Source organism: Salmo salar, chromosome ssa12 (genome assembly GCF_905237065.1).
Source record: "Salmo salar chromosome ssa12, Ssal_v3.1, whole genome shotgun sequence".
NCBI classification, from domain to species: Eukaryota; Metazoa; Chordata; class Actinopteri; order Salmoniformes; family Salmonidae; genus Salmo; species Salmo salar.
Window position 1 is genome coordinate 32017580 of NC_059453.1, and position 23856 is coordinate 32041435.

Here is a 23856-nt window from a genome sequence, read left to right on the forward strand (position 1 = left end):
CTCTGAATCAGAGAGGAGCGGAGCGCTTCCTTAACCTGTCTGGGCTAGGGGGCAGTATTTTCACGGCCGGGTGAAAAACGTACCCAATTTAAACAGGTTACTATTCTGGCCCAGAAACTAGAATATACTGTTTGAATGGTGTCTGTGAGTATAACAGAACTCATATGGCAGGCAAAAACCTGAGAAAAAGTCAACCAGGAAGTGGAGGATCTGAGAATTGTAGTTCTTCTTTCTAGTCCCTTTCGAAACTACAGTATCTGTGGGGTTACTTTGCACTTCCTAAGGCTTCCATTGGCTGTCAAAAGCCTTCAGAAAGTGGTTTGAGCATTCTCCTGTTACTGGGCAGATAATAGGAGCTCAGTTACTGAGTGGACTGTCTGGCAACAAAGGGATTGGATATGCTCGATCCCGCGAGCACGCCCCTCCTTTTTCTCCTTGAATGAATACGCTATTGTCCGGTTGGAATATTATCGCAATTTTACGTTAAAAATACTATAAAGATTGATTTTAAACAGCGTTTGACATGCTTCTAAGTATGGTAATGGAACATTTTGACTTTTCGTCTCTGGTACCGCGCTCGCGCGTTATGCCTTTGGATAGTGCTCTGAACACACGAACAAAACGGAGGTATTTGGACATAAATATGGAGTATTCCGAACAAAAACAACATTTCTTGTGGAAGTAGCAGTCCTGGGAGTGCATTCTTTATATATATATATTTTGTCATCGTTTATGATGAGTATTTTTGTAAATTGATGTGCACATTCACCGGAAGTTTTGGTGGGAATACATTTTCGGAACATCACGCGTCAATGTAAAATGCTGTTTTTGGATATAAATATGAACTTTATCGAACAAAACATACATGTATTGTGTAACATAATGTCCTAGAAGTGTCATCTGATGAAGATCGTCAAAGGTTAGTGCTTCATTTAGCTGTGTTTTGGGTTTTATTGACATGTCCTTGCTTGGAAAATGGCTGTGTGATTATTTTTGTCTATGTACTCTAACATAATCTAATGTTTTGCTTTCGCTGTAAAGCCTTTTTGAAATCGGACAATGTGGTTACATCAAGGAGAAGTGTATCTTTAAAATGGTGTAAAATAGTTGTATGTTTGAGAAAGTTGAATTATGACATTTTGTTGTTTTTGAATTTGCCGTCCTGATATTTCACTGGCTGTGTCCCGCAGGTGGGACGCTGGCATCCCACTTAGCCCATAGAAGTTAACCAACATCCACGGGTTCCAGTCGGGCCTCTCGGCATGTGATTCATCCTCTCTCTTCCACGCTTTCTCTCACCCCTCCAACACTCCTCCTCCACAAACAGACCTTTTCTCTCTCTCCTCTGACAGCTTACTAATGAGAGACCTGACACACTGAGACCGAGAGAGAGGGAGACTGTTCTGACTGAGCTCAGCGTTCCTCCTGCATATGCATGCATCCGTCTATAATGATCCTGCTTCTGCTTTGTCTCCACTTTGGCTGAGCGCTGTTTTACACGTCAGCAAATCCAGTTGTTTCACTGAAATTCCACTTAAATCATGACGAATAAGCCTCTCCTTTGGTTGTGAAAGGGGCCACAGAGGAGAGAACACACATACATTGGTGTACACACACACACACACACACACACACACACACACACACACACACACACACACACACACACACACACACACACACACACACACACACACACACACACACACACCAAGCTCGGCTGCTGACAGGGCAGTGTACAAACACAAGAGTAATAATTACGACATATTGATTGGTGATAGAGAGGGTGATTATACAGGGGACTGGGCTGAGGTAAGCCCTCTAGAATCCCCTGTAGACACACAACTGGGGAACAGGGTGAGGAACAAAGATTTGTGGAAAGGCTATGCGCTTTAGCCAGAAAGTATAGAGGTGGTGGTGAAGAACAGGCACGACATGCACAACACGTTGTATTCTATTACTAGGGGGATGGGAGTTATTCCTGAACACAAGGATGGAGCAGGAAAAACTCTGGGTCATTAGATATTTCACACAGCACATTCTGTACACTGACACGGACAGATATATCCAACGTGGTAAACATGTCAATTTCCCCTCTTAGGTTATCTGAAGAGTGGAGAGAGGAGAGCCATTACTGGACCAATCTAATGCAAAAGCACAAACAACTGCCATTATGTTCTGCATCTTCATCTCACATGATTCGATTACAGCCTCCTCAGTTAGCTGCACAAACAAGAGAGAGAAAAAGAGAGAGACGCAGACACAGAGTTCAAAGAAAAAAAAAGAGAGAGAGAGAGAGAGAGAGAGAGAGAGAGGCGAGAGAGAGAGACAGACAGACACAGACAGACACGCAGACACAGAGTTCAAAGAAAGAGAGAGGAGACAGACAGACAGACAGACAGACAGACAGACAGACAGACAGACAGACAGACAGACAGACAGACAGACAGACAGACAGACAGACAGACAGACAGACAGACAGACAGACAGACAGACAGACAGACAGACAGACAGACAGACAGACAGACAGACAGACAGACAGACAGACAGACAGAGAAATAATGGGAAAGAAAAAGAGGGCTATATATTTCCTCTTAGTAAAATCAACCCCTCATCCCACTCAACTTAATTTCAAGCCTGGCTGCACCAAAATGGGCCAATTTGCCCCTAGTGAGGATATAGAAAACTCCAGCCCTAGTTTGACCTGATTTTGAAGGACCTTTTCTCTCCAAGCCAATGGAAAATATGGAACATCGTCATTATCCATAATTAGTTTTTCGAAGTCATATGAAAATGAGATGACAATATTTCAATTTTCGTGGCGGTGAGCAGAAAAGACGGAAACGACCCCCCAGGAGCAACGGGAAGGAAGGCAATATTCCATTCCAGAGGTGATAGTATGTCAAATGAAGTGCCAATTACTCAGTTATTATCTGCCATAGGGCAGTCGTCTGAATGGATTGTTATGGGGCTATCGTGCTAGCTCACATTGAGGTATGTGATCGTTTAACACACAATCAGCTACACTTCCTTATCCTAACTTTGGCCATTTGGAAGAAACTCCTAACTGATCTCAGATCAGTGCCTATGGAGAAACTTCAGCCAATTCAGAATCAGAGTTTATGTGATGCTTTTGACAGCAGGGCAGCCTTTACTTCTCTGTACCCAATTAGTGTCTAGAGCCAGCTGTAACAGCAGTTGCACTGTCTGAGCTTTTAAATGAGTGGGGTTTGATGTAACTGGCCTTTAGAAGGGATCTCTGTTCCCTTTTGCCACAGCTTTAGCTCTAGCACAGCACCACAGGGCTCCACCGAAGCACTTTACACATAACTCACCATCGATTGGGCGAGACTGAAATCTCATCCTTTCTTGCTCCATGTTATTGTATTTCTCTCTGACCAGCTAACCCTTTATATCCTTCTCACTATACCTCTCTCTCTTTTTCCATCCCCTATTTCCCTCCGTTTCTCTTTCGATCCCCCCTCTCTCGTCTAGGTTCAGAGTCTGCATGGCTTTTTCACTCTCCCTCTTCTCTCTCTCTCTCTTTCTCTCTGGCCCCCTCTCTTTTCCGTCAGATGAGAAATACAGCTCTGTGAGAAGCAGGCGTTTGATGAATGGCACTACTACTGATCTCCCTGGTTTCTGCAGCGCTCGCCATGTCTGCAGGCGCCTGGAACCTGTTCACCACCACCAGGCCCTCGCTGCCCGGTCTGGGAAAGAGAGTTGAGCGAGAGAAAGACAGAGAGACAAAGGCGGAGCGAGAGAGAGAGAGAGAGAGACAGACAGAGGAAGACAGAGAGAGAGAGAGAGACAGAGAGAGAGAGAGACAGAGACAGAGACAGAGAGAGAGAGAGAGAGAGAGAGAGAGAGAGAGAGAGAGAGAGAGAGAGAGAGAGAGAGAGAGAGAGAGCAAGATCCTGCCATGGCCAATAACAAAAATATAAACTCAACATGTAAAGTGTTGGTCCCATGTTTCATGAGCTGAAACACACAAAAAGCTTACTTCTATCAAATGTTGTGCACACATTTGTTTACATCCCTGTTAGTGAGTATTTCTCCTTTGCCAAGATAATCCATTCACCTGACAGGTGTGGCATATCAAGAAGAGGATTAAACAGCATGAGCCATACACAGGTGCACCTTGTGCTGGGGACAATAAAAGGCCGCTCTAAAATATGTAGTTTTGTCACACAACACAATGCCATAGATGTGCCAAGTTTTGAGGGAGCGCAGAATTGGCATGCTGATTACAGGAATGTCCGCCAGAGCTGTTGCCAGAGAATTTAATTGTTAATAAAAAAATTGTCAAAATTGTCAGAGACTCCTGTCACCCAAGTCATAGACTGTTCTCTCTGCTACTCCACGGCAAGTGGTACCGGAGCGCCAAGTCTAGGTCCAAAAGGCTTCTTAACAGCTTCTACCCCCAAACCATAAGACTGCTGAACAATTAATCAAATGGCCACTGGACTATTTACATTGACCCCCCCCCCCCCCCTTGTTTTTACACTGCTGCGATTCACTGTTTATTATCTATGCAAAGTCACTTTACCCCTACCTACATGTACAAATTACCTTGACTGACCTGTACCCCCGCACATTGACTCAGTACCGGTTCCCCCTGTATATAGCCCCGTTATTGTTATTTTATTGTGTTCACGGTCTACACCTGCTGTATTCGGCACATGTGACAAATACAATTTGATTTGATTCTCTACCATGAGCCGCCTCCAATGTCGTTTTAGAGAATTTGGCATTCCGTCCAACCGGCCTCACAACCACAGAACATGTGTAACCACGCCAGCCCAAGACCTCCATATACGGCTTCTTCACCTGCGGGATGGTCTGAGACCAGCCACCCGGACAGCTGATGAAACTTAGGAGTAACAATGTCTGTAATAAAGTCCTTTTGCGAGGAAAAACTAATTCTGATTGGCTGGGCCTGGCTCCCCAGTGGGTGGGCCTATGCCCAGTCATGTGAAATCCATAGATTAGGGCCTAATTTATTTATTTAAATTGACTGATTTCCTTATATGAACAATAACTCAGTAAAATCATTGAAATTATTGCATGTGCGTTTATATTTTTGTTCAGTATAGTTTCTGAACCCTGAGAGGAAGGATTATGAGAGCGAGAGTGAAATGAAGAAAGACAAAGAAATAACAATATATATCAATCGATCCCAGAGCCAACAACTGGCCCCTGAAACCACAATAAAGCCACCTTAACTTCCCCTAGCGTGACTGCAGCCAGCCAGCCAGCCAGGCAACCACTATAACTCCACCAGCCTGAAGCCAGCCATTAAGCTGCCCCAGCTCTGCCCTCCTCAGCAGTAGGGGCACTCCGTCATAGCGTGCCATACCTGCCTGCTCTTTCCATTTAAGCCCCATGTGTGTGGACTCCGCTGGGCACTCTGACACTTTGAACAATGGCATCCAGAGGCTCTGGTTTTATACCTTTCTCCAAATCCGTGGCTAGGAGGAGGGAAGTCATTATCGGGCGAGTGAAGATGTGTTTGTGCCCGTATATGTGTGTGTGTGTCAGAAGTCAAGGCAGCTGTAGCGTAGGTAGAAGGTAAAAAGCTGAGTTGTTAATTTGAGCTTCAAGTTCTGAAGGAGAGGGGGGAGAGAGATACAGATACAGAGAGATACACACAGAGACAGAGAAAGAGAGAGGGGGAGAGAGAGAGAGAGAGAGAGGGAGAGAGAGAGAGAGAGAGAGAGAGAGAGAGAGAGAGAGAGAGAGAGAGGGGAGAGAGAGATACAGAGAAAGATACAGAGAGAGAAAGATACAGAGAGAGAGAGAGAAAGAGATACAGAGAAAGATACAGAGAGAGAGAGGGGGAGCGAGAGATATATAGAGAAAGATACAGAGCGAGAGATACAGAGAAAGATAGAGAGAGAGGGGGGGAGAGAGACACAGAGGCGGGGAGAGGCAGCGAGAGAGATACAGATGGAGAGAGGGAGAGAGAGAGAGAGAGATACAGAGGGAGAGAGAGATACAGAGAAAGATACAGAGAGAGAGAAGGGGAGAGAGAGGGAAAGAACATAATTCAGCCATTTTGTTTCTGCTAACTCACACACTTTAACCAGACAGAATGTTGCTTTGCGCTTGAGCGTACCCCCCCCCCCCCCCCCCCACACACACACACAAACTCACTGATTAATGTGACAGTGATGCTATTTCAGAGTCTGCACCAAAGTTGTCGCAGTCATAAATTATATTCTAAATAATGCAGTTTTGCAAATCTTTAATATGCCATGCAAAAAACACATCTCACAAATGGGTATTTTAATGCGATATTTTCTACCACAGTCACAAACAGGTAATCATCAATTCTACAGGAAGCTGCTTTCCCAAAAGTCTGCAAATGACTTCCCTGTCATCACAAAAGAAGTACAGCTGTTCTAGAAACTAGAAATAGCATTGCATGTGAGGCAATAACAGCTGATTTTCATGTGTGCATTTATTGAAGTTAGCCAACTCCTCCATTTTGTATCCTGACTCAGTGTGTGTGTGTTTGCTTGCGCGTGCGTGTGTGTGTCTGTGTGTCTGTGTCTGTGTCTGTGTCTGTGTGTGTGTGTGTGTGTGTGTGTGTGTGTGTGTGTGTGTGTGTGTGTGTGTGTGTGTGTGTGTGTGTGTGTGTGTGTGTGTGAACCCCCGTAGGGGAGGTGTATATACAGCGCATTTGGAAAGTATTCAGACCCCTTCACGTTTTCCACATTTTGTTATGTTACAGCCTTATTCTAAAATTGATCAAATATTCCCCCCCCCATTAATCTACACACAATACCCTATAATGACAAAGCAAAAACTGGTTTTGTAAATAAAAACAGAAATACCTTATTTACATAAGTATTCAGACCCTTTGCGATGAGACTCAACATTGAGCTCAGGTGCATCCTGTTTCCATTGATTATCCTTGAAATGTTTCTAGAACTTGATTGGAGTCCACCTGTGGTAAATTTAATAGATTGGACATGATTTGGAAAGGCACACACCTGTCTATATAAGGTCCCACAGTTGAAACTGCAGGTCAGAGCAAAAACAAAGCCACGAGGTCGAAGGAATTGTTCGTAGCGCTCCGAGACAAGATTGTGTCAAGGCACAGATCTGGGGAAAGGTACCAAAACATTTCTGCAGCATTGAAGGTCCCCAAGAACACAGTGGCCTCCATCATTCTTAAATGGAAGAAGATTGGGAACCACCAAGATTCTTCCTACAGCTGGCCGCCCGGGGAAACTGATCAATCAGGGGAGAAGGGCGGTGACCAAGAACCCGATGGTCACTCTGACAGAGCTCCAGATTTCCTCTGTGGAGATGGGAGAAACTTCCAGAAGGACAACCATCTCTGTAGCTCTCCACCAATCAGGCCTTTATGGTAGAGTGGCCAGACGGAAGCCACTCCTCAGTAAAAGACACATGACAGCCGGCTTGGAGTTTTCCAAAAGGCACCTAAAGGACTCTGACCATGAGAAACAAGATTCTTTGGACTGATGAAACCAAGATTTAACTCTTTGGCTTGAATGCCAAGCATTGCGTCTGGAGGAAACCTGGCACCATCCCTACGGTGAAGCATGGTGGTGGCAACGACGCTCCCTATCCAACCTGACAGAGCTTGACAGGATCTGTAGACAAGAATGGGAGAAACACCCCAAATACAGCCAAGCTTGTAGCATCACACCCAAGAAGACTCACAGCTGTAATCACTGCCAAAGATACTTCAACAAATTACTGAGTAAAGGGTCTGAATACATAGGTAAATGTGATATCAGTTTTTTTGTTTTTATAAATTTGCAAACATTTCTTAAAACCAGTTTTTGCTTTGTCATTATGGGTTATTGTGTGTATACTGATGCACAACATTTTGTGTTTAATACATTTTAGAATAAAGCTGTAATGCAACAAAATGTGGAATAAGTCAAGGGGTCTGAATACATTCTGAATGCACTGTATGTAATAGCAATGTTCACAGTGAGGCGTCGACTCTGAGAGAAGGTGAACCAGGGTCTGAGGAATCTCAACTCGCTTTAGGGAACACGTTAATGAATGGAGGATGGAGAGAGCAATCAAAAGAAAGTGTGGAACAGTGAAACGGCTAAAGAAAAGCAGAGAGACAGAGAAAGAGAGACAGAAAAGGGAGGGAGCGAGTGAGCAAAAGAAAGAGAGATGACGCCAGATTAACGAAGACACATTGAGAGAACGAAATGGCTGTATTTACATTCAATCCCCAAATACTTATATAACAGTAAGACCATGGTCCTTAAAATGGTTAGAAAGGAAGTTATTTACAGTAGAAAGAGACTGGGTAAACAGCCTATGGCTGTTGAGTGTTCCTCCTGCCTTCCTCTAAACTTGTCCTCTGCCTTTAAATATTAACATGGTGGACCGAAAGCAATGCTTTCTAACACCGAGGTTTTCTTAGGGAGAAATGGAGATGTTTTCACACCAGACTTGTTTTAAGTCCTATTTAGAGATGGGATGGACGTCTGGAAGGAATAGGGATGGTAGGGAACACATGAAGCAGTGTGTGGGTCCGTCGCTGAACGCATTTAACACATTCGTGCCATTTGTGTTTGGGCACACGTGTTTTTAAAGCATGTGACGCATGCATGAGTGTGTGCCTGAGACATGGATATGACGATGGGAGGACACCCTGGAGAGGAAAAGCAAGACGGAGAAAGATAAACTAGAGAGAGTGGGGAGCCTAATTCCAATCATGGCGTGTGTGTCTGTGCGTGTACATAGTGCAAGTGTGTGCGTTGTGTGCGTGTGTTTGTGTTATGCGTGTGTGTATGTGTGTGTGTGTGTGTGTGAGAGAGAGAGAGCGAGAGAGATTAATGGTCTGCGGGCTAACTGGTTGCATCGAGGACCCCACGCCGTGAAAGACAACACAGTTAAATGGAGACGGGCCCGGGGGAGGAGAGGAGAGGGGGATGGCGGGATAGAGGAGAGGAGAGATGACATCTAGACAACAGAGGGGTGTGAGTATATGTCAGATTAACAGGGAATCATCCAGCCTCCGGGTCAGCTATCATCAGCACCACCTCAGACACACATAGCCCTGAGATTAGAGCCTATAGGCACCAATGATTGTAAACATATACATGTACAGTTGAAGTAGGAAGTTTACATACACTTAGGATGGAGTCTTAAAACTCGTTTTTCAACCACTCCACACATTTCTTGTTAGTAAACTATAGTTTTGGCAAGTCGGTTAGGACATCTACTTTGTGCATGACACAAGTAATTTTTCCAACAATTGTTTACAGACAGATTATTTCACTTATAATTCACTGCATCACAATTCCAGTGGGTCAGAAGTTTCTATACACTAAGTTGACTGTGCCTTTAAACAGCTTGGAAAATTCCAGAAAATTATGTCATGGCTTTAGAAGCTTCTAATAGGCTAATTGACATAATTTGAGTCAATTGGACGTGCACCTGTGGATGTATTTCAAGGCCTACCTTCAAACTCAGTGCATCCCTGCTTGACATCATGGGAAAAGCAGCCAAGACCTCCACAAGTCTGGTTCATCCTTGGGAGCAATTGCCAAACCCCAAGGTACCACGTTCATCTGAACAAACAATAGTATGCAAGTATAAAACCAATGGGACCATGCAGCCGTCATACTGCTCAGGAAGGAGACGCATTCTGTCTCCTAGAGATTAACATACGTTGGTGCGAAAAGTGAAAATCAATCCCAGAACAACAGCAAAGGACCTTGTGAAGATGCTGGAAGAAACAGGCACAAAAGTATCTATATCCACAGTAAAACGAGTCCTATATCGACATGACCTGAAAGGCCGCTCAGCAAGGAAGAAGCCACTGCTCCAAAACTGCCATGAAAAAAGACAGACTACGGTTTGCAACTGCACATGGGGACAAAGATCGTACTTTTCTGAGAAATGTCCTCTGGTCTGATGAAACAAAAATAGAACTGTTTCGCCATAATGACCATTGTTTTCTTTAGAGGAAAAAGGGGGAAGCTTGCAAGACGAAGAACACCATCCCAATCGTGAAGCATGGGGGTGGCAGCATCATGTTGTGGGGGTGCTTTGCTGCAGGAGGGACTGGTGCACTTCACAAAATAGATGGCATCATGAGGGTGGAAAATTATGTGGATATATTGAAGCAACATCTCAAGACATCAGTCAGGATGTTAAAGCTTGGTCGCAAATGGGTCTTCCAAATGGACAATGACTCCAAGCATACTTCCAAAGTTGTGGCAAAATGGCTTAAGGACAACAAAGTCAAGGTATTGGAGTGGCCATCACAAAGCCCTGACCTCAATCCTATAGAAAATGTGTTGGCAGAACTGAAAAAGTGTGTGCGAGCAAGGAGGCCTACAAACCTGACTCAGTTCCACCAGCTCTGTCAGGAGGAATGGGTCAAAATTCACGCAACTTATTGTGGGAAGCTTGTGGAAGGCTACCCGAAACGCTTGACCCAAGATAAACAATTTAAAGGCAATGCTAACAAATACTAATTGAGTGTATGTAAACTTCTGACCCACTGGGAATGTGATGAAAGGAATTAAAGCTGAAATAAATAATTCTCTCTACTATTATTCTGACATTTCACATTCTTAAAATAAAGTGGTGATCCTAACTAACCTAAGACAGGGAATATTTACTAGGTTTAATGTCAGGAATTGTGAAAAACTGAGTTTAAATGTATTTGGCGAAGGTGTATGTAAACTTCCGACTTCAACTGTATTTGTACATAGGGCATCACAGCCATCTTGGTCATATTAGAGGAATGGGGTTGTGGGAATTGTCATCGTCTGGTCATACAAATGTGTCAAAACGAGGATCAAAGCACCTTCATATGCCCACCAGCATTATCTAACCCCCAATGCACCTGATGCCATCACTCCACTTCTGCTTGAAATGCTGATTTGCAGAATGTGAGTCCCCTGTAACCTATCTGGTGACCTGTGTGACCTTTCTCCATGGAGATGGTAGTCCACCAGGTGGTGGTGACAGAAGTGCATATCGTTGGGCTAAACCCCAAACACACACAGAGAGAGAGAGACAGAGACAGAGAGAGAGAGAGAGAGAGAGAGAGAGAGAGAGAGAGAGAGAGAGAGAGAGAGAGAGAGAGAGAGAGAGAGAGAGAGAGAGAGACAGAGAGAGAGAGAGAGAGACCTAACAGGGCATGAAATGCCTTAGACAAATCTGTTGTCACTCAATCTCTCTCCCTCCCTCCCTCCCTCCCTGAATCTCTCTGAATTTTCCTTTCTATCTTTCTCGCTCCACTCTCCCACCACTCTAGCATCCTCCCTTACGGCTCAATAGGCTTTCTCTCTCTTTCACCTGACTGCCTTCCTTCATTGGGCAGTCTCTGTCTAACAACTCTCTATGGAGCCACTGAGCTAATGTCTTTGTTACAGTAAGCCTTCAGACGATACTGTCAATTCAGCAAACTCGCATCAGTCTTGAATATCAGGAGTTGATTGCATAAGTGATGTAAGGAGATTTAAAGTAGAAATGGAGAGGGGAGAGAGGCAACATGAAGAAAAGGAGAAAAGACTTCTCTGAGTAATGTACTGTGGAAAGGGAATGAAAAAACCGAGGGGATGAGAGGAGAGTAGTCCTTCCTCCAATCGGATTGTGAATAAAGGAGGCAGAAAACTAGAGCCTCTCCCTTCTTTGTCCTTCCTCTCTTTTCATCACCAACAGCTGCCCAAAGAGACCTATGAAGCCTTCTTCTCACAGATTGAACCACATGCAGTATGAGTTACAAAACACTGAGTTACAAAACACTGAGTTACAAAACACTGAGTTACAAAACATGTATGGATCAACAACCGTGTAATATGAAGATAACATTGCTGTGCTATTTCTCAACTGTTTAATGTCAGATTTAGTTTCGAGAGGGGTTATGACGCAGTGTTGTCATCTAATATAGAGACCACACCCTTTTTCCTCCACACCCAGACACTTACACACTACATGACCAAACGTTTGTGGACACCTGCTTGTCGAAGGTCTCATTCCAAAATCATGGGCATTAATATTGAGTTGCTATAACAGCCAACACACTTCTGGGAAGGATTTCCACTAGATGTTGGAACATTGCTGCGGGGACTTGCTTCCATTCAGTCACAAGAGCATTAGTGAGGTCGGGCACTGATGTTGGGCAATTAGACCTGGCTTGCAGTTGGCATTCCAATTCATCCCAAAGGTGTTAGATGGGGTTGAGGTCAAGGCTCTGTGCAGGCCAGTCATTTTCTTCCAAACCAATCCCGACAAACCATTTCTGTATGGACCTCGCTTTGTCATGCTGAAGCCGGAAAGCGCCTTCCTCAAACAGTTGACACAAAGTTGGAAGTACAGAATCGTCTAGAATGTCATTGTATGCTGTAGCATTAAGATTTCCTTTAATTAACTGGAACTATGGGGCCTAGCCCGAACCATGAATACAGCCCCAGACCATTATTCCTCCTCCATGGCATTGGGGCAGGTAGCGTTTTTCCTGGCATCCGCCAAACCTAGATTAGTCCGTCGGACTGCCAGATGGTGAAGCGGGATTCATCACTCCAGAGAACGCATTTCCACTGCTCCAGAGTCCAATGTCGGGAGCTTTACACCACTCCAGCCGATGCTTGGCATTGCGGATGGTGATCTTAGGCTTATGTGCGGCTGCTCGGCCATGGAAACCCATTTCATGAAGCTCCCGACGAACAGTTGTTGTGTTGACGTTGCTTCCAGAGGCAGTTTGGAACTCAGTAGTGAGTGTTGCAACCGCTTCAGCACTCGACGGTCCCTTGGTGTGAGCTTGTCTGGACTACCACTTCATGGCTAGATGTTGTTGCTCCTAGATGTTTCCACTTCACAATAACAGCACTTACAGTTGACTGGTGCAGCTCTAGCAGAGCAGAAATTTTCCCAATTGACTTGTTGGAAAGGTGGCATCATATGACGGTGCCACGTTGAAAGTCACTGAGCTCTTCAGTAAGGCCATTCTACTGCCAATGTTTGTCTATGGAGATTGCATGGCTGCGCGCTCAATTTTAAACACCTGTCAGCAACAGGCGTGGCTGAAATAGCCGAATCCACACATTTCAAATGGATTGTATATATGTAAATAAGGTGTATAAGATGGATAGCAGTCCTCTCCAGAAGTGCTGGTAATAAAATCACAGGTGTAGGCTAACAGTGAAACGCTTACTTACTTCCCAACAATGCAGAGAGAAAAATATTAAACTAATAACACGATGAATAAATACACACAATGAGTAATGATAACTTGGCTTTTTACACGGGGTACCAGTACAGAGTTTATGTGCAGGGGTACGAGGTAATTGAGGTAGATATGTACATATAGGTATAGATAACATGAAGTAGCAGATGTGTATGCGATGAGTCAAAAGAGTTGGCGCAAAAAGGGGTCAAATGCAGATAGACCGGGTAGCTATTTGGTTAACTATTTAGCAGTCTAATGGCTTGGGGGCTAGAAGCTATTCAGGGTCCTGTTGGTTACAAACCATGCGATAGCTGAGAGAGTCTATGACTTGGGTGGCTGGAGTCTTTGACAATTGTTGTTGAAATACATCTGGGCTGTGGTCTATCTAATTGTCTGTAAATTAGCCCTCATCTACAATATGCAATTATGTCATAGGCCCATAGAGGAGAATACAGACTCAGCAGAATACACAGGCATGGGCTATATTCAATGTGTGTGTGTGTGTGTGTGTGTGTGTGTGTGTACAGTAGCTACCACAAGCAGAATAATGGATTATTAGTGAAAGACTGAACCCTGCTGTGATTCCACATTCATAGCTGTAACAATGCAATGGACAACAGATAGGGTTGTATGAGGTTTCTTCATTCACAGTAAATACAATCAAAACCCACACACATACCCACTGTTGCTGAATCATTGCTATCGTACCTCTCCCCCCTCCTCCCTATAGGCTCTCCCTGTCCACTCATTCATCTATCAATCCTAATAGAATCATCTATCCATCCATCTACCTCATTGACAGACAGGGGCCGTGGGGATCTGGCAAACCTTCAAGCCTTCTTTATGTGGGCTGTTGTCCTATATAGTGTACATTGTTGAACTGAGCTGATTTCAAAATTCAGATGATGTGATAATTGTAATGGAATCCAATCTGTAAAAGCGGAATCTGAAAGGCGAATTATTTAGCTGAGTATTCCGTCTGCCTCGTTGTTTTCTCTACCACGTTTGATTACTGACAAAAGTGCTGATTGCAATTTGTCAGCAGAAAAACGGAGACATACGAGTGAAACCAACATTTCAGACAAGCCTCAATGATAAGTGGCTTCTGTTGTCTTCTGCGATAAAAGACAAAAGAATAAACAAGAAAAGCTATTCAAAACAATGCCTTGGGCTGTTTGCGACGAAATGAAAACATTTTTATGTCGTTGTGTCGCACTTGGCTGCCAACAAAAATCCATACTTACTCTTCAAACAGCAAATCTGCCATCTTTAATTGGCCCGCTTGTCTGTGTCCTCACTTAGGCAGAGAGAGCTACAGCAAACGTGTGAAGGGGAAACAACACCTTTCCTTGAACCCATATTAATAAATGACGACCCTTCATGCTCTCTTGCGCTGACATCGTGAGAGCGTCATCTTCTTCTTCGTGATATCAACCTCTTGTATGTCCCAATTCTTTTGTCCAGTGAAGAGTTCACCAAAAAAATGATCAATAGAACCATTTCTGTTTATCAAAGCCAAATATAGACACAGACCGATAGATGGGGAATAACAACAATAATTGCATATCCCCCAGTGACAGCGAAATTGCTTGTAATATCACATCTGTCGAATCCAAAAGGCCAATGTTCTTTGTCCTGTTGAAAGCATGGGGTCATGGGAAATAGGGGGTTTCAAGTCAACAATGGTGAGCTGGGTTATAGCAAACAGCCTTGTTCGATAGCACTTGAAGCAAGAGAGGTGGAGAATGTAATGAAAGATAAAGAAAAAGAGAGAGAAAGAGAGAGAGAGAGAGAGAGAGAGAGAAATAGGTGTAAAGAGAGAGAGAGAAGACAATATATGAAAGAGAGAACAAAAGAGAGACAGAGAAGAGGAGGATATACAAGGAGGTAGAGAGAGAAACAAAGGGCACGTTTGGAAAGGAGAAGTAGAGAAAGAGACAGATAGTTGGATTGAGTGGGGCACTTCACTTAGTCAGAAGCTCACAAAACAGTGGAATTGGCTAAGCCAACAAACCATGACTCAGCTCCAAACATCTCCTTATATCAAAGAAGCTAAAAAATGACTCCAAGACAACTCAATTAATAATCCCCAACACAGGTTGGCGGCCAACCACACTACCCAATTAATCTCCGTATGACTAACCCTGGCTGGCGGTGTTTGACAATCTCTTGGGATTTACAGAGTCTTTAGCCCTGCTTTTAGTAGCCAAACACTGGACACCGGCCCCGGAGTGTCTTAACCAATGAGACAGACTTACTGGTCCGCCCGGAGACCACACGGAGACGGCGACTACTGTATCTGTCAGCACAAAAATGGGATATATGAAGAGGTGCTGACTGAACGAGGGGAGCATAAAGAGACACAACATTGCACCATTGACTGGAGAGGAGGTCAATGACGATCGATGGGGGTCACTAAATAACTCAATAAGAAGACTGCAGGGCTGTGTCCCAATACCTGCCTCCAAAGGCAACTCACTTAGTAGGTAGCACTTTCCCAGTAGGTACTGTAATTGCCAATCTGGACGGGATTTGGAAGGCAGCATCATGTGACAATGCATGTGCATTCCACCGAGCGCGAGACGTTTGCTAGCAATTCATTGAACAACTATCCCAAAATGGAAATAGCTGACACGAATAACAAGTAAACAAGTAACAGAATCGATCTCCTCAGTACCTGTCCATGGGTTAAATTGACATCGACCAGAATAATTATCCTGCGGTATAGGGTTCTCCTCTCCATCTTTGTGGACAGCAAGCAAGCTTGCATGCATGATACAGGATATTATTTTTTGGAGATAGCTAAATAAGATATTTTACTGACTGTTTAAGAATGATTAATAGCAAGAATAGTAATGTTTCACTGTAAAACTAATATTGCATTACAAATGCTAATGTTTTTTCTATGAATAGGCTGACATTGTGATTGATTCATACAACTATCACACCTGTGCATATTATTAAAAGACACTGATGTTCAGGATAACATGGTTTTAAATTCGTTGATAACTAATATTTAAAGGTGATATGATGCAATCTAACTAGATATGAGGGCCTAGGCTACTTCATCCTAATGTAAGCTAAATGCATTGGATACAAATACTGGCATGATAAAATATAACATGTCCAATGTAATTATATGAATGCACATCAAACAGGAATATATATTCAATGAAATGAATACAGCATTGCAATATTATTGATGTCTTTCTCTCTCCTTGCAGGGGATTAGACAGATGAGCAACAGGTACCAGAGGCCCAAGCCTCAAAACATGTGGAGACATCAACACTTTTGAATAAATGTTTAACATTTGTATTTGTTTTCCTGTATCTGTGCATTAGTCCTTAAAGCACAGTCCATTCTACAAAATAAGTCATTCCCAAGTGAGGGAAATCTCAAGGAGATTAACCTCCAACACTCATAAACTTGTTCTTTACACGATGGCAGATTTAGTCATTTTATACACAGGACAGGAGTTTACACATTTTTGTTCCAGCCCTTTAATATTACTTAATTTCAACGAATTGTGGTCTAAATTGAAGACTTGCCCACAGTGAAATCCTGTGGGACAGAAAATGATGTCTGTATTTTAGAATGAGATTCATAGGTTACAATGTCCTGAGAAATCTACATGATTAACAATAACATGGGTGAATCTTTTTCTATCTAACATTGTGATGATGCACACTCCTTAATAAAATCCTGGGATATGGTGATCATCCTGGTGGCTGGGAGGTTCCCAGCACATTCTTTACATCATCAGGGTCTGAGCGTGAGAGCTGGAACAAGCAGAGACAAGAGGGGAGAAATGAACCTCACTGCTCAAATGTCAATGCTGGTTCAAGTCACTGAAGCCACAACTACCTTTATTAATGTGCAATCATTTTGTTATCAGTTTAGCTTTTTAAAAAAAATCTTGATCAGTTGTTTACAGTAAGAGTAGAATAACTTAGCCTCTAATTTTAACTAGTAACAACAAACCAAATCGTGCAACACAATAGGGAAAGGGAAAGTGACAAGAGAAAGTTAGCTAACGTTAATGTTGCGTAAACAGACACTACATGCAGCTAGCTAGCAAGCAAGCTTGCTCAACAGACTCATCAATAGAATGCACAAATAACTTTCCAGGCTAGCAAGCCTAGAATGAACAGAACGCAGCTGGCTGCATTTCCTACATTTTTCATTAGATGTTGTAATTTTTTTTTTACATGTTTGACCTCCAAACGGGTCGGGCAAGACTGTTTTCTCCTGTCAAGCCAATGCAATGGAGTAATACGCGATCAGGTGTCCACTTTAGTCCCCGAAAACAAATTTGCTACAGTACATGTTTTTAGCTGGCTAGCAAGTTCCCCAATTCATTGATTTAAAAACTGTCTGGGTCTTCACAATTGACACATTGTTTAATCTACAATTAGAACTAGTTAGTTTAGTTGTGCATTTCTAAACAGCTGATAAGCAAGACGAGATCGCCTACTAATGTTAGCTAACTATCACGTATGATGTTTTAGGTAGCTAGCTAGCTTGGCAATGGGCTGATAAACAACAGTTACTCAACATTTGAATTCAAAATTCATATGAAAGTCATTTGTTGAACATTTTAACATAATTTTGTGAATAAATAAATGTTATACTTACATTTTTCAAGTTATTCCTTATTCTTCTGGAACATCTTCTCCCAAGCGGGGACTTGTGTCCACCATTAATTCAGAATTGTTTTGAATTTTCAGTGTGCCGAAAGGGGTTATGGGATAGCCTCCTCAGCGAAGGACACACGGGATGCTAAGGTGCCCAATGAAGGCACCTTAGAAAGCAGCATTTTAAGGTACATTGGGATTGGGACATAACAATTTTGACGTCCTGCCGAGAAAAGCTGCCTCAAAAGGCAGAATCCTTGTCGATTGGGACACAGCCCAGGTCTGAGGTTCTGATGGGCTGATGTATTGGGTTAACTGGGGTGGTAGAGCGGGTATATTGATGTGGTTAAAACAATATTAACTGTTTAAGAGGAATAGTGGCCCAGTGATAATATCACTTGCTTTCTACCTGAAAATTGGTCCTTTATCTAAAATACAGTGCCTATAGAAAGACAACCCCTTTAACTTTTTTTACATTTTGCTGCGTTAAAATGTAATCTAAAAAGGAATTCAAATAGATTTTTGATCCTACAGATCTACACTACCTACTCCACATGTTCAAAGTGAAAGAAAGTTATAGAAAACATTTCTGACAGGGACTGGAGAGTTTTTTAGGATCAAAATTAATATGAAAGGAGCAAAGCCTAGGTAAAAAGTTTGAGGAGAACCTGAGAAAGGGTTGTGTTTTTGTGTGGGACAATTACACAAATGTTTATGCAAAAGACACCCAATTGGCTTTCCAAGAGCTGTTGAGTGTTCCTGAGTGGTCTAGTTTCAGTCCTGACTTAAATCTGCTTTAAAAAAAAATCAGAGACAAAGTTTAAATATCGCTGTCCATCAGTGATCCCCAAACAAATTTGCTGAGCCTGCATACATGTTTCCCTAAAAGTTGTGCAAAGTTGGTAGATCCTTAATGAAAATGATTCACAACTGTAATGGCTGTCGAAGGTGCTTCCACCAAGTATTAACTCATGGGGTGGAGACTTATCCAATCATGATATTTCAGTTTTTGTTTTTGTTTCACTTTGAAAATCTATTTGAATCAATTTTTAGATCAACTTTTAAGGCAGCAAAATGGGAAAGTTCAAGGGGGTGTAGACCTTCTATAGCCACTGTAAGTTCCCATTGTAATTCTATGGATCAACATGAGGGATAAGTCAAAGTGATGAAATGGACAGCAATCAAATACAAATGAGCACCATCTGTCCATTGATCACAAAGCACTTTTTAACACCATCTCCTTGGAGGATCTATAAGTCGCTTTGGATAAAAGCACCTGCTAATTGCCCTACTGTGTGTATTGGCCAGTAGCTGACTAAACAAAATGGAAGAAAATGGCTGTGGTCAGATCAATGAAGCCGCTTCCAATCCACCACACACTAAAACACCCAAACGAATTCAATCAATCAAAAGATGATCGAATCAAGATACAGCCAAAACACAGTTTCCCATTAACGTCATTGTAACATTATTACATGCTGACTCACCCCTGCAGTTCCTTAACGGACATGGAGATCTTGAGGTTGTGTCCCAGGACGTGGAGGGCTGTGAGGATGTCTGCCCACTGGACCATCTCCCCCAGGGGACCTCCCTTCAGGACCTTGGGGCTGAACACATCCCCTGACTCCTCTGTCAGGAAGCCCACGTGCACCAGGATCTGGGGGAAAATATAAATGTTTATTTACATACTCTTTTTATATCGTTACTTAAAAAGAAGAAGAAGAAAACCTGAGATAATGTACACATCTGAACGTCTGCATACATTACATTACATATCATCACGTTGTCATCATTAACAGAGCTTTAGTGCTCATCAGACGTCAAACACCCAACTCCAGCCATAACGCATGGTTTTATAAGTATCAGACATGAACACGTGTTCAATCTCCCAGTGTACTAGACGTAGCCAGTCAGTCGTTGCTAGCATACACAGAACAGGCACTGAACATCTGCATTAGACCAGTGTTCCCCAACTTCTCGAGGACACCCAACAGCACACGTTGTTGTTGTAGCCCGGGACAAGCACACCTGATTCAACTTTTCAACTAGTCATCCAGCCCGCAATGAGTTAATTCAGATGACTTTGTCTGGGGTTACAATAAACGTGTACTTTTGGGGTTACTTGAGAGAGAGCTTTAGTGATCATCAGCCATCCAACTAGCCTTAATAATACAGTAGACATGGTTCTCTAAGTGTTGGACATGAACACATGTTCATCCTCCTAGCAATTCTGAATAGCGGAGGTGCATAAAGATGGCGGGCTCCATGTACTTACCACAAATGCCTTGTTTGCTAAGTTCGCTGTGTTGTACATTGCTCTCTGTTACTCTTTTTTTTTTCATCATTAGTGCAGTATACATGGTCCCAATTTAAGCTCCAAGAACCAGGCAATTTGAAAAAAATTGTAAAAGTTAAGAGTGTTGATTTATTGGCACATTGAACTATGTAGCGCGCCGTCGTTATAAAACTATATGGATACTGGTAAAACCATGACGTCATATCTGAATTCCAACATGTTCATGCACCTTCGCCATTGAGTTGCATATTGTTCTTTGAATCAATTTCAATTGTAGTATTTGAAGTGAATTTGAATTGACCACACCCCATAGGAAGCAGAATTTGAATTGACTACACCCCACAGGAAGCAGAATTTGAATTGCATTTGAATTGACTACACCCCATAGGAAGCAGAATTTGAATTGACTACACCCCACAGGAAGCATAATCTGAATGGAATTTGAATTAAAGGAAGTAGAATTTTTATTCAATAAAATTCCAAATGGATTTTGGCTATTCAAATGGATATTATTTATGTGAACACAACACTATACAATGTTCATTTTGACATCTTGTATGGTAACCAATACTATGTTAAACATATGACTGAAATATTCTAAGATAATTTTGTAGGTTGTCTATAATTACTCATACTTCACTGACATGTTACAAAAAACTAGTCGGAAAAACGACATTTCAAACAAACACTCCAGAATGGAAGGGAACAATCTCACATCTCATGACAAAAAAAGGTAGAATAAAATACATCTATGAGTAATAATCGATTTGATATTTGAAATAGTATCTGTATATCTTAAGTAATAAATGACATGTTCTTTGGGTAAAACACATGTCAATGGAATTACTTTTCATGTTTCACTTTTCAGTTGAATTTCTATGAATAGCCTTGAATTCAATTTGACTTCCTTTCATTCAAATAGAATTTAAAGTCTGCTTCCGGTGGGGTGTGTCCAATTTCAATTCAAATTTCAATTTCAATTCACAGGTTGAATTGAATTAAATGAACCCCAACCCTGCCTCCCATTGTATTAGAAATCAAGAAATCATTTCTATCAGTTCAGAACCCAACTGTAGCTGTAATAATACAGGAATTAGCATCAGACAGACAAGAGCACATGTTCATCCTCAATCAATCAAATATTTTCAATAGACATCTGCCTACATTACTGTTAATCATACATCCGACTCTCGCTGTAATAAAACACTATGGTTTCAGAGTATTGGACAGAGGCTGCATTCCAAATGTCTCCCTATTCCCTGCATAGTGCACTACTTTTGACCAGAGCCCTAAGGGCCCTGGTGAGTTTGTGTGTGTATGTGTGTGGTGTGAGTGTGTGAGAAAGATAGTGTGTGTGTGAGAGTGTGTATGTGTGTAAGCAGCGTGTTTCGATGAGTATGTGTGTGTCAGTCTGAACTGTTGTGGAAGTGATTAACAGCCCTTTCTCCACTCAGCGGGGCATACCTCATTAAGTTCCTGGAGGCTGTTTTACCCTCCCCTCTCTTCCTCCCCCTCTCTCTCTCTCGCTCTCTCTCTCTCCCTCTCTCCTCCTTTCTCTCTCTCCCTCTGCCACCCCTCTTTCCCTCCTTTCATCCTCCCTCTTCCTCTCTCTCTATCTCTATCTCTCTCTCTCACTCTTTTTCTCTCCCCCTCTCTCTCTGTCCTGTGTGTGATGCCTGAGTCACTGTCTAATTATGCGCTAAAAGTCATAGTCAGCGGCTGGCAGGATGCTAAACAACAACACTGGCACACACCACCACCTTCTCCTCCTCCTACTCCTCCTCCTCTAGCCATCACCCGTCAGATTGTATGAGCGCCAGAACGGAGGGAACGGAATTCAAAAGAGTGGAATTAATGATCCTGATGAGATTGATTTGTCTCATTAATAAGCAAACGATTTCACACTCCTGGTCGCCCAGGTCGAATTAAAAAGTAGTCTGTTATTAGAAAGTAATTAGGATGAAAACAGTTACACACAGTGGCCCTCAAGGACAGGAGATAGAAATAGATTCTGAAATAGACACACAGTAATACACAGACCCATAGAAACATCCCTGCCATAGACAAACTTCAAAACCAGCTCGTACCAGTTCTCCATGTCTCATCTCTGCTGGCTTCTAAGCCCCTATATGTGTGTGTGTCTGTGTGTGTGGGTGTGGGTGGGTGTGTGTGTGTCGAGAGTGTCTATGGGATGCAGAGTCGAGCGAATCGAGCGCCAGCGAATACGCGACTGGTATGAAATGAAATATCACACTGATTTAATAAGCTTTCTATGTTAAACTTGTGCTTCAGAAAAAAGTTAAGTGCAATTAAATTACAGTTTGGGTGGCAGATGGCAGATGACTTCACCCCTGAGAATGCCTTTGGCCAAAAAGGGGGATATCACACCGATCTGGCAACCACGGACTAATGCAGAAACACTAGTGTGGAGGGAGGAATTTCAGTTCGCACGCTGGCAACAGCACTCTATTGCTGAGTGAGTAACCTATTGGGTTGGCTCTGGTAGTGCTGGTGTGGTACTGTAGAAAAACGGGATTTGTCTTTTTGCTAATGGGTAGCATTCATCTCAATTTGCCAAAGTGAATTCCTCTCCACTGAAGTATAAATGGGAGGCAGCTTTATGAAACATACTGGAATGACGTTGGAAATGTAACCTTGACATTTAACCTTGAAGTAGGTTTTCGACTGCAGAGGCAGTTGCAGAGTGTTCTTTGTGGTGCATACGTCGGATTTATCGAACGTATGTGTCAAACTGTATGCGTAGACGGCTTGACAGAAATGGTAGCAGAAGGTGAATGTTGAACTTTTGTTGTACACATATCCAGATGATGCTGCGTACCATTTTGCACAATGATACTACTGGTGTGATCAAGGCGTAAGATCCAATTACACATTTTACACATACTGAACATGCCTGCATGCATACACACACACACAGAGACTCAGCCATCTCACCACCTGTGACTCCCTAAGGAGTCTGAACATGCATACGGAGGTAGCTGTTTATACAGTGGACTTCTGCCACTCCCCGAGGGTCTCTGTCTGTGTATGTGTGAACATTTGTGCATCCATGCGTCTGTTTCTCCCTCTAAGAGCAAAAGAACCCGAGGAACGAAGTAGGAAGAACACTCTCTACAACAGAAAAGCACAATGGATCCAGAGGCAAAGACATCTACGAAACAGACGGTGAAAGAACAGAGAATAGCGTATCTTCAACTCACCGACCTGCTTCCCTGTACCCTTACACACTATCTTACCACCTACACACACTGCTACACCTTCTATGGTGTTAAATCAACTTCCCCCTCCCAGTGTCACTGCTACAATATAATTGTCATCGTCTCTAATAGTGATAAAGTGTCTGTAGGACTGGCAAAGAGAATGTCTATTGCTGATAGGAACTTTGGAGTGAGATTGAACACGTACGCACGCACGCACGCACGCACGCACACACGCACACACGCACGCACACACACACACACACACACACACACACACACACACACACACACACACACACACACACACACACACACACACACACACACACACACACACACACACACACACACACACAGCGTGGTGGAGTGGAGCACAGTGTGAGGAAGATAAGTAATCTGTGAAGCTGCAGAGGGAGGACATAGGGGAACAGCACTGTGTACCAGTCTTGCTCTGCGGCCAATGTGTATCACTGACAAGTCGGTGACCTTGATGTGTGTGTGTGTATGGGTACATG

At 42.9% G+C, this 23856-nt stretch overlaps 1 protein-coding gene across 3 annotated transcripts in view; it reads right to left on the bottom strand.

The window, feature by feature from the left end:
• Nucleotides 1-23856, bottom strand: part of LOC106564922 (alpha-1,6-mannosylglycoprotein 6-beta-N-acetylglucosaminyltransferase B) — a 145452-nt gene that overhangs the window by 47429 nt on the left and 74167 nt on the right. For all 3 annotated transcript variants that reach the window (XM_014131446.1, XM_045691265.1, XM_014131445.1), the window contains one exon: nt 19312-19481. In XM_014131446.1, coding sequence (XP_013986921.1) covers nt 19312-19481 — 170 coding nt within the window. The remainder of the gene's footprint in view (nt 1-19311; nt 19482-23856) is intronic.